A 12,120-nucleotide genomic window follows, 5' to 3' on the forward strand; every position below is an offset into this window, starting at 1 on the left:
CACACGGAAACCCCGCCTCTTCTCCTGCTGCAGCTGATAGCACACTATACTAACGCTGGCACAATCGGAACAAGAGACGAGGAACGCTAGGGGGCTTCTGTTGACTATCGCGATTCGAGCTCTGCGCAGCCGCCAACGCGGCGCGTGGCACCGCTAGGGCGATGATTGGCTTTGGCGGACGAGAAGGCGGCAGCTGATTGGCTGGTTCAAAGCTGAGGGGACGGTTTGGCGGCCGCGGCAGTCGTGAGGGGCTGGGAAGCCGAAAAAGAAGATGGCAAAGAGGCGGCGGCTGAACGCCAGTGATGGGAAGGACGGGGCCGAGTAAGTTCGACTTGAGGGTGGGGGAGCGCCGCTGAGGTAACAGGGGCTGCCCTTTTCCCTCAGAAGAAAGCGAGCCGGGGAAACGGTACGTTGTAAATCAGTCAGTTTATTTTTATCCGGCTCTTCCTCCGAGGAGCTCAGGGCGGCCGTTAACATAGTGGGATCCCCATTTCGTCCTGGCGACAACCCTGTGAGGTAGGATAGGGCCGGGAGAGGAAGTCGCAGCCAGGGAGAGCTTCGTGGCCCGAGAGGGTTTGAACCCGAGTCATGGCCTGGGGTGCCGGATGTCGAGCCCTCCTGGTGTTTGAGACTGCAACTCCCATCAGCCCCAGCCAGCAGGAATAAAGGGCATAGGAGCTCCGCAAAGTAATATCAGTAAATGGGTTGGAGTGGGGAGAATGCTGCTGCTCATTGATGAGGATATTTTCCAAATTGTTATAGATCTGGGGGGTCCCCCCCCCAAACTCTAGGAATAAATATTAGGAGTTTGATTAAATGGGATGTAGATTAAGACACCAACTTCACAGCTGTGCCAGGCAGGGAATTCCTGGGCTGGCTTATGCAAACCAACCTGGCGGAGCTATGGCTGTCAAGGGTACAATAGAGGCAGTTAACAAGACAACAAAACTTCTCTCTTGCCCCCAGGTGTGAACTGAGACTGGGATTTGGGAGGTTGCCCGGGTAACAGCTCTGGGGGAGGGCTGGGCGAAGAAGGATAAAAGAGCTGAGATCCATCATTTGGAGTGTGCTGGCTGCAGGCTACTTATTCTGCTACCTTTTGGAATGACTATGGTGTAAAATCTGGACTTCCTCCATTCAGATTGAAGGTGTAAATAGGTGAATAAACCATATTTCTTAAAGCATGACATTCTCCGCCATGTCTTCTATTCCCCAAAGGGACACAGACCCCATGTGTGTGCCTAGGACCCCATGGGCTCTTGCTACCAAGATGCTCGGAGATGCTCTGTTATTTTGCATACTTCAAGCATTTTTATATTCAATAACATTTATAGACCACTCGATTGTAAAAACAAAATACGCTCTTAAGTGGCTTACAAAAATATATCTTCCAACAACTCTCAGAAGAAAATAGGGTCCAGTGTACACTTATGTTGCACTGTTCTCACAAGAGTAAAAGCCAGTATAAAGCGGCACTTACAGTGTTGGACTAAAAGCAGGTATCTGATAGTCCCAGATTCACATCCTCATTCATCCACAGAGCTCACGGAGAGTAACCATGCACCAGTCACTTCCTTTCTCAGCCTGGTCTACCTCACAGAGGTTGTGAGGATAAAATGAGGGGAACATGTATTTGGAGGAATGGCAAGATAAAAATAGAATGTACATGTAATTGAACTACAGCTTGCATCATTCCTGACTATTGGCGGTGCTGACTAGGGTTGATGAGAGATGGAGTCCAATAGGATCTGGAAGGTACCACACTGATTACCCCTGTTGTAATAGTGTGTCTTGAACTGGCTTCTGAAGCAGGCTGATGTAGCCAAAACCCAGGAGAAAATAAGTATTTAATATCTACTTGTTGTGGATAGGATGATTGATTCACAGTAGGTTCTACTTTATAGTACTCTTTGACTAGACCTTAAAATCTCAAGTGATGAAGATCTAAATTTGTTGTGATTATCCTGAATTTTGGGAATATGTAGCTATACCACTGAGAGGTTTCTCACCTATACTTTTGCCAACATAATTTTGTAAATATTACTATCCTACCCTCTTAATTATATTTTCAAAACTCCTAAGCTTCTAAAACTTTAACTCATCTCTTGTTTGGAAGGTGTTTCAAACCTGTAATTATTTTAGGGTTGTGGCTGGGGTTTTTGAAGCTTCGTGATACCATTTTAAGATGAAGACAGACTTGTAACAGGATTCCAGATGTGGCTGCAGCAAATACTTATAGTAGCATTTCAATTCTTGGCATTTATTTTCAATCCCTTTCCTACTAATTCTTAATACTGTATTGGATTTACCTTTTTCACAGCTGCTGCATGCTTTCTATCTTCAGTGTGTAATGCAGGCATCCCCAACCTTTGGCCCTCCAGATGTTTTGGCCTACAACTCCCATGATCCCTGGCTAACAGGACCAGTGGTCAGGGATGATGGGAATTGTAGTCCAAAACATCTGGAGGGCCAAAGGTTGGGGATGCCTGGTGTAATGTATCTGAATATTTAATCTCTATTTTATTTTGAAGGGTCTTCATTATGGATGAGAGAGTAGCTGAATACATTAGAAGAACTGTGCTGCGAATCCCACGTTCTGAAATGGGGAAAATGCTGGCCACATGGGGGTTTCTGTCTGAAACTCAGCTTCAGTCTTTAAACATCCATCAGCTAAAGGAAAATGTGTCCCAAGAAGTAGTTCGGCTATGCGAGGTGAGAACAGTATTGGAAGGATCATTGTGAAATTTGTACAGATGTCAGTGTTTTTTCTGCATAAAATAAAACACATGCTTACTGGGAAACATAGTACCGTACTATTTAAGTACTATGACTGTACTATTGGTGGTCTGTGTTTTAAAATTACTTTTAATAGGAGTTGGTCTCTTAATACTGAAATCTTTCTCAAGTGCCTTTAATAGAGGACCCACCAGACCTTTGGTGATGTCTTCACCCAAATAAGAGGATGAGGCAGTGATGTGAGCACATGGGAGCATGTGTGAAAAGTAGTGGTCTTTGCAGTGAGAGAATTTTGAATGCACATTTGGGGGGGGCACATTATTCTCACATTTATACCCCATCTTTTTTCTGTCACTATTATTCCTTGCATGGGCAATGATGTAGAACAGGCTTCCTCAAACTCAGCCCTACAGTTTTTTTTTTGGCCTATAACTCCCATGATCCCTAGCTAGCAGAACCGGTGGACAGGGATGATGGGAATTGTAGTCTCAAAACATCTGAGGCACCGAGTTTAAGGAAGACTGATGTAGAAAATAGCACTGGCTTTGGCCTTTGGGGTGCATATCTTCTTGTTCCAGTTCTGAGAACTGGAGCATACTGTATCTTCTTGCTCCAGTGCTGGAGTATACCAGGACAATGTGATGGAGCTCCTTTTAGCACCTAATCCAGAAATCTGAGCACTGTGTAACTGGAACCCTGGAGACAGGGTCACAAACCCCTCCCACTGACAGTCTGTTACAAATTGTACATGTTGTATGGGAAATGTGAGCTTGAAGCAATTGCAGTGAGGCTCAGGGATACTTTGGCTGTAGATACATTTTTATTTGTATAATGATTCTGCAGAATTTTAACAAAATCTATGATTGTTGTAGCCCTTGTTCATCTGTGATGGAGTGCCCCCAGTTTCTTGTCAATGAAGCAACTAATGAATAACTAATAGATTTTACAGGTTCAGAGCTTAATAATGAAACAATATTATTTTAATACAAATGCAGTTTTTAACCAGATCTGGACATAAGAGTAAGCCATGAACCATGTTTTACTGTGAATGAGTAGCATGCTGGTGCACACAGCTCTTTCACATCCACCCCCTCCTCCATGCTTGGAGAAAACAAATCAGGGCATAGACTTGGTTTTATGTGGGAACGAATGCTCACACATTTGCTTACCTGTTTAGAGAAAACAAACCACTAATGCTGGTTCGCAAGTAATACAAGGTCACTGTTCTACTTTGTTTTCTCCTAACATAACATGGAGGGGAGGGGGCTGGTGTGAAGCATGCACCAGTACATTTGGAAAAAACTGTGGCTTGCCATTGTATGCAATTTGGGCCTATATAATATCGTCTAACTTTTTTGATTAGTTGTTCTTATTGTCTTGAAGGAAAACCATGCAACTATCCAGCATGCAGCAGATCTAGACATAATTTGTAAGTGAAGTGTTTTCTTATATTTTGTTGTTGTTGTGATTAGTTTCTGTTTTGGTATAAACCAGTTAGATTTTGGTTAAGCACTCAGCACTTCCTTTTGATTAGATTAATATTTGTCTTGTCGAAAAAATAAATCAAGCTTGAATTACATTTAGAGCCTGATAAGGAAATAGGATGCTCTTTTCAACTTAATCCTCTGTTTATTTACAAGTGTCACTGTTTAATTTGGCTTACTGCCACAAGTGTTTATAGGATTACAGTACTATTAAATGGTATTTGCATAACTCAGTAAATACAAGCTTGAATATTTGTCAGAATCTGAAGGGTTGAATTCCATTGTGATCTGAAATCAGTAGTATTTGGTAAACATTTACACTGCAGCTATTTATAGTTTACATTGTGAAATATTAAAATGTAACTACAGTACCCCAGATCATGCATTGATTTCTAGTTTGCTTCGATTTTTGAAAAGTAAATGGAGGTTGAAAGAATCTATATCCAATATCAAGTTAAGGAACCATAATTTCTCCTCCTCTCATAATTTGGAATAAATGTTTGGGTAAATATTTGATCTTTATTGTATTCACATTTCTTGTAAGCTGCTTTATGGTAGAAATAACAATAAGAAGAAATAACTCAACTAGTCACTTGCAGGTTGGATTTGGCTCCTGAAGAAATTTTGGGCACAAATGGCCCTATGCAAATATAATCAGAATGATATTAAAATTTGCTGACAATTATACTTGTTAGGGAAGTACATTTTGGCTGCATGAAGGGATGAGGAAAGTGGGAGTATCTGTGTACAGTATTGTTTAGTAAGCCAAAATGTATGACTTCGAGTTATCTGCAAATGTGGCCAATGAGAATAGTATGTATCTGCACTATTTGGAAATCTGTTTATATCTTACCATTTGAAAACACATGTCCTATTTCTGTGAATACCTTAATTGTTGGGTGGAACCAGTTTTATTATATGGAAACTGATCATCCATGAAAAGGGTTGGGTTGGATTGTTCTAATCTCCAGAATGTGTAATAGATATCGGTTCCCAAGCATACAGAACTTAGCCATCCTTTCTGTAACAAAGAGCAAAACTGTTGACTAATCAGCAAAATGAAATATGAAATTCCTGTATTGTGTAGGGAGGAGTTGCTAGCTTATAACAATTATGGATTCTTGTGTTAATAAGCAATGCTGTTTATTGTCAAATATTTTTCCTCAGACAACTACACATACAGGGACAAAAAGCTTTGGACTGTTTATCAAATGACAAAAGAAGGTGGTAAGTGTTTATAATTATCAAAAGCATTATATAAATAAGTGAAGTGCCCAGTTACCTGTTATAGTCTTGTTTTGCTTATCCTCACTTTAAAGTGGATTATGTCAGCTATCTTATAAAACTTGCTGGAAACCTCTAAAATTTTGCTGTTTTTCTTGCAGACCTTTGACTGTTTAGCAGAGCTCAAAGGGTTGGGTTTTTCTTAATGCTACTTAAAGGCCAAGATATACTTCTTCCTTCCATAATAAAATATTTCCCCCAGGAAATGAACAGAGCAATCAAACTGGGATGTGTGTATGTATGGATCCACCACCATATCCTAAGCCTCACCAACTCATGCCAGCCAGGGTGGCAGATTAGTTTTCATTACACCAGCTCTAGACTTGCTTTGAGGAAAGAGCAACTTTATTGTGCCCTTTCCAGAACTATTGTCTACAGCAGCCATTCCATCCTATAGGAGAAGGTACTGCAGGATCTTTCCATAAACTCTGCTGGAAGATCAGAAACTTTGGCCCCTTCTCTCCTTGAATTCCTGTAATTCCAGGTGATCGTTATAAGAACTAAGAAACAGTGACTAAATTTTATTTCTCTCCCAGCCCTTTTTCGTTTTGTATTTCATATTTTTGATTGCATTCCTGAGGGCAGGGATATGAGACCGTCTCAGAAAAGTTTTTTAACTAAAGAGCAGGATTTTAAAATTATTAATAATAAATAAATAATTTGGTATTTTGCATGATTGAACTAAAATAATGCAAGTTATGTTTGGAATGAAGCTTATTTTAAAATGTTTTATTTTATTGGCAGGTGATGAATATGACATTTTTGACTTGGCAGATTTTAAAAAGAAATTTAAAAGAAGTCTTCAGTCAGCTTTGAAAAATGTGAGCATAAACAATGCTAATATTTTGGGTTCTCTTAAATGTTTTGTTATCCTGTTGTATAAAAATAATGTAAATTTATAGTAATTTGAAACTAAATGGAGAAATGTCTACCATCTATCCAATTTAGCAGTGATCCTTGGGTTTGTTTGTTTTTTAAAAAAAAATGCAGTATTTAGTATCATATTGGAAGGTTATTAGGTGTGCTTCATATCTCATAACTTCTTTGTATACATTGTAGAAACCATTGTGTTAAAGTAGTTCATGATGTGTTTGCTGCCTCTTGTAACACACATATAAGAAACAAGGATGTCTATACTTCCTGGCCTTTAAATATGGGGTTCTCAGTACTTTGAGTGCCCACTTCTGCCAGCTAGACTGCAATATATATTTTTCCTTTATCTTTACTTCAGGTAACTATCAGCTTTAAAGAGTTTGAAGACAATGCAATTTGGATTCGCATTGCATGGGGAACACAGTATACAAAGCCCAACCAATACAAGCCATCCTATGTAGCTTACATTTCACAGACTCCTTATGTGTTCATATCCAGCTCTAGAAATAAGAACTGCAAACCGTTACTTTTGCAGGTAAATACATTATGTCTGGTAAAGATTTGTTTTTCTGTCATCTTCAAGGTAATTTCTAAACTTAGATTTAGTAAGAGTGAATGAACAAGCAACTGGAAATTACTGCTCAGCTGCATGATATCCTACAGAGGTATATACTCTGAAATTCAATATCAAATTCCAATTCTAAAACAGAAATAATGGAACAACTCTTTCAACTTCAACTAAACTAGCACCTTCATTTTTAATTAAAGGCCCTGCTGATAGCTGCCAGTTACAATGACATCCATGAAATGGACCTCCGAAGCCGTTATTTAGACTCGCTTAAAGATATTTTACTTAAGCGATGTAGCCAGGTGAGTTATTTAAGTATACTATTCTAAGTCAAATCTTGGGTTGTTTTTTTAAATCTTAGGCCTGGTTCTAAAATTCCCAGGAGGTAAGGAAATTTTCTCCTTCAAAGAGATTGCTTATAGTACTACAGAGCTGTACAGTCTTACAATCAGGAAGAGATAATAAGGGCCAGAATTAGTTTCCCTCCTGCTTTTAGAGCCATTATTGAGGTTTTTATCATTTCTGTCTGTTATCACTTAATCTCCAAATATGCCATTGAACTGCTTTGCATTACATGCTAAGCTGAACCTTGCTAAGTCACTTTGCTCCTCTCCTGTCCTTTTTGCTATTGTGCTGAGCCAAGGTTTGGCTTGATGTGCTGTCTGAACTGCGGCTTGTGGTTAAGATCTCTGTTCACTAACCATGAGCTGTAGCCAAGGTTTGTTCTTGGCTACATTTCATAGTTATTGAAGAGAGAATTGAGCCAAGGGTCCTTCACTGAGCACTGGCAAGAAGGAAAAATACTTGGTTTAGTCTAATGTTCAAAGCAGAGGTTGTGGTTTGCTTTCCTCTAAACAAACCACAACAAGAAGTCAGCATTTTTAATATAAATCAGATTGCAGTTTTGTGATGCTAAGCCAGTGATTTGGTTTGTTTCTTCATAAACTAGAAGGAGGAGCAAAACAGCCCTGATGGAGTCATTAGGCATAATATATAGTTAACAGTTTCTCATGGCAAGCAAACTGGGTCTTAAGTCAATGAACTTGGAATATTGGTTGTATACAAAGTCCTACTTGGAGTAGACCCATTGAAATTGATGGACCTAATTTAGTCATGCCCATTCACTTCAGTGGGTCTTCTCTAAGTAGGACAAGCATTGAATGCTATGCAGTTTCATACAATCACTCATTAGAGGCAAAAATACACTAACAATGTTCTATCACTATTCTATCTCTCCATGGACCCCCTCCTCCAGAAATTTCAAACACATCACCCACAACCTCTACAAGAACGAAATTGCATTCTGCAAAGAGGTACCCATAATATCTTGGTTTAAAACTCTATATAGCAAAACAGTTTATTTAAATATTAAGAAGTCTGGCCATTGTAAGGAGGCCCATGTTTACCACATGACTATCGGTTTTGGGGTGCCCATATCCCCTGTGTGTGCACAGGAAGTGGTTCAGCAAGTTGTGCACTAGTTGGAGAGGTTTATCAATCTTCTAGAATGTTTAAATAAATATTCAGAAACTTCAAATAGTGGCTAATATTTATCTTGCATGCATTAAACTCACAGCTGGAAGTTCATAGCTTTCTCTGGTGTTGATCTGTTCACTTTTAGTATGTTTGTTATAGAGTAAATGAATGGGGGGGGGGGCGCTGCAGCACAATTCATAGAGTACTTCAAGCACCCAACAGTGAACTGCATGTGTATGTCTTACTCTGTTGCATCATGACCTTACCACTTTGGAATTCTGTTCAGTTCTGAATGCTACTTTGAAAAGGATGACATTTTACATGAGATTTTATATGGTTCTGTACTTTCAGTGGATCCAAATATAGTAAAGGAAGATAAACTTAAAAAGGAAAGAATTGAAAGAGTTAATGAGGAAGCCTTTGGTGATGGTCCTCAGCCAAAACTGGAGTTTGCACAATACAAGGTAAAATTATATTTAATGCATATTATATAAATTTAATGCACAAATATACATTTATTATGTATATGTATTCTATAGAATTTATTTTTGCACAAAACAATACTTAGGGCTCAAGTGTCAGTTATCTACTTAGATTAATTGAATAAGACTATTTGATCAACTGAAAAAGTGCTATTAATCAGATTTAAAAGAAATACATGAAACTATATGGTAGGCACCATCTCAGGGGAGGTACTCCCCTGTGTAAGATGCACAAACAAGTTCAGTTTTTATTCTTTTTATTACTACTTTAATCCCATTTGTTTACTCAGAAGTAAGTTCCTATGTTCAGTTAGAGTTGTTTGTGGCCTAAAATTCATATAATTGACTAACTTTTCTATTTCTGCAGCAGCCCTGCAATTTTTTTAAGATAGGCCAACTGTTAGCGTGCAGATTTCATTGTACTAACTGAAAGAGTATTGATTTGTTCCTCCGTGTTGCATGAGTCCAATATAATACTGTATAGACTGATTGAAATACAGTCTAAAACCCTGGGCTTAAATGGCTTACTTTTCTTAAATGAACTATTTTACATGCACACAGGATTTCCAGCCGTGCATACAGATCATTACCCTGTATACAGAATGGTGATATTCCTTTGATGTTGTAATTGATACATCATGGTCTTGAAATGTTAAAGTACTTTTCTCACTTCACAACAGCCCCAGAGGGTAGTGTACTGAGACTGAAGTAATTCTTATGCTTTTTAATTGAGCCAATACTGTAGCAATACTGAGACAGTAAATTAGAATATGTAGCTTAGTGCAGTGATAAAAATGCAATCAAAATTGCTGCATGTGTTTTGGGTTCTTTAAAACTATGAATGAGGCTGTTTTAGGCATTGTTGCCTATTTGCCACAGGGGGGCACTCTTTGGGTTTTTTAAAATGCACATCTATTGAACCTGTTTTATTTAATGTCTTTGTGACAGAAGGCCCAAGTAACGCTTGTTTCGTGGTACAAGACAGGTAGAATTCCACCAGAGTGATATAGTTCTCCATATGTTGAGCTCAATCTTCACTGATTGGCTCTGTGTATGTGCATACACACAAATACTTAAGAAAACATAAGTACTTTGAAAAATCAGATTGTGAAATCTGAAAAAGTTGCTGTTCCTGTTTGTCGATTTCTTAAAGAAAATGCATAAAGCTCTTTTAAAATGAGGTGCAGGAAAGGATAACTGTTGAATTCTGAGTGGATCCTGAGTGTAATAATCTGTTGGCTGAAAACAAAGTGTAGTTTTAGCACTTTGAACTGTAATTATTGGCTTATTATAAGCTACAAAGAGCGCTTTTTAATAAACCCATTTATTGATTTGACTTACAGCTTGAGACTACGTTCAGAAATGAACAAGAAAATGGTATCTTGAACAATAAAGACCCGTTTAGATGTATGGTCAAGTTTTCTAGTCCTCATCTTTTAGAGTCACTCAAATCCCTAGCACCTGCCGGTAAGTGTTCCAGTGTCTGAGAATGCACACTCATAGTATTATGTTTTGTATGCTTATCTGGTGCATAAGGATTCCATAGAAACAGTAATTCCTGAGTTTCAGTACCACCACTGCCAAACTTATTTTTAATCTTTCAATGTTTTAAAACTGGTTTAGGCTTTAAATGACAGCTGTTAATCAGACAACTGGCAAAATGTACTCTGTTTCACTTGTCAGTACAGTGGAACCTCTACTTAGGACGTAATCAATTCCTGAGGTCTGGCCATAAGTCAATCCGGGTCGCTGGTAGAAGCGCTGTTGTGTGTGGCAGCCACTTTTGTGCATGCACGAATCGCAGCAAACCCGGTATTTACTTCCGGGTTTGTCATGGTCGCAACTTGGATCGGGCCCAAGTAGAGGCAGTCGTAAGTATAGGTTCTACTGTATTTAAGTGCCAAAAAATTGAGTTGAGGAATATTGGCTGTGCTAACATTCCAACATAAGCTAAGATGCAGGCAAATGATTCCATAACATCTTCAGAGCCCTTAAGCACTGCAGCTGAATGTTCGTACTCCAGTTCCTATTGCTTGACTTGCACAGGGGAGTAAGAAACTGAAATGTATCAAACTATGCTAGCAGGAGACATTAGGGGCTGAACATGACTAAAGGTCCCCTAGTGTGGTGTAGGGAACTATTGGATCAATCCCCATGACATCTAGTAAGTAAGGCAAATTATGAGAGTTGTAGTAAGCATGGCTAATTAAGGGTCATCAGTTCTCCAGTCCTGGTCTAGTGTAACATACAGAGGATTATAGACTATTATAGTGATCTAGAATAAAAGGCAAGTGCATAAACCAAGTGAAGAGCTGTGTTTAAAAGAAAAGGCTTATGTGACCCTTAAAAGACAGGTCCCACCAAACTGTTTTGTTCTTTGGACAGCTGTACTTTCAAGGCAATATGGAACCATATGCAAAACTTAGAACTGATTCTAATTTTGTTTTCTTCTATTGTAGGGCTGGCAGATGTTCCCCCCTCACCATTACTTACTTGCATCACCCAAAAAGCCAGGAACTATTTTAGAATTAATGAGAGAAAAAGTGCACTATCACAAACCCTTGCAAGCTAATGGCATTTTTAGACAAAGGAGTGGATTACTTATTTCTCTTCAGCAAAATAAAACAACATGGAATGTATTCCTATAAACCTCTTACAATTCAGTTGGTCAGATTACAATATGACATCTTAGCAGGCTGTAGCCTGCTAGCTGGTGTGACCTGTTGACCAGAGTCTGTATGTACTTCCTGGACAATGAGTAGGTGAACTTCTTTAGCAAATAACTGAAGTTAGATGTAATATCAAAGTGCTTGGTTGTTTAAGAAAATGAAAGTTTTACTTATCTTTAACTTTTCAGGCAACTTTTCAAAATTCTTATTGATATGGTATTAAAATTATAATAAACACGGTGCTTGTAATATTAGTTTTTAAAGTAGCTGTGTGATTAAATAAATGAAAGCTTGTCACTGATTGTGTCCAAGTTTTTTCACAAGAGTAAATAAAGCTATTACATTTTACTGCCACTTCCCATTTAATACAGTAGTGTGCTTATCGAAGAACTGGAATTAGTAATGCATTTCCTTGTTCTCTAGTCCAGTGGCTTACACATTCTTGCTGTTTTACCCCCAAATGTAGTCATCAGTAGTGATAGTGATATGATGTATACAAAACTCAAGCTGTGTACAGTATAATGAGAAACTCTGAAGCAGCCACCCCC

General features: G+C 38.7%; 1 protein-coding gene across 2 annotated transcripts; it reads left to right on the top strand.

The window, feature by feature from the left end:
- Positions 1-34: 34 nt before the first annotated feature.
- On the top strand, positions 35-11,865 carry CENPN (centromere protein N). 2 transcript variants are annotated; one of them, XM_083752078.1, is made up of 11 exons: positions 35-406; positions 2,532-2,712; positions 4,120-4,165; positions 5,388-5,447; positions 6,249-6,325; positions 6,736-6,912; positions 7,146-7,247; positions 8,201-8,258; positions 8,773-8,885; positions 10,247-10,370; positions 11,363-11,865. In XM_083752078.1, exons 2-11 carry the CDS (start codon positions 2,542-2,544, stop codon positions 11,473-11,475), a joined length of 1,041 nt encoding a protein of 346 aa, XP_083608204.1. In that variant the 5' UTR covers positions 35-406; positions 2,532-2,541; the 3' UTR covers positions 11,476-11,865. The 2 variants fall into 2 exon arrangements, with proteins under 2 accessions (XP_083608204.1, XP_083608203.1); XM_083752077.1 differs by having other exon boundaries at positions 165-321.
- The last annotated feature ends 255 nt before the right edge of the window (positions 11,866-12,120 follow it).

Source organism: Podarcis gaigeae (assembly GCF_964106915.1).
Source record: "Podarcis gaigeae genome assembly, chromosome: 8".
Lineage (NCBI taxonomy): Eukaryota > Metazoa > Chordata > Lepidosauria > Squamata > Lacertidae > Podarcis > Podarcis gaigeae.

What these genes read in the sequence shown, in the direction of transcription:
- CENPN (XM_083752077.1), top strand. Translation starts at nt 272, where the DNA reads ATGGCAAAGAGGCGGCGGCTGAACGCCAGTGATGGGAAGGACGGGGCC. An exon ending in AGCAGATCTAGACATAATTT is followed by an intron (nt 4,166 to 5,387) that starts GTAAGTGAAGTG and finishes ATTTTTCCTCAG; the next exon opens with ACAACTACACATACAGGGAC. An exon ending in GCAAACCGTTACTTTTGCAG is followed by an intron (nt 6,913 to 7,145) that starts GTAAATACATTA and finishes TTTTAATTAAAG; the next exon opens with GCCCTGCTGATAGCTGCCAG.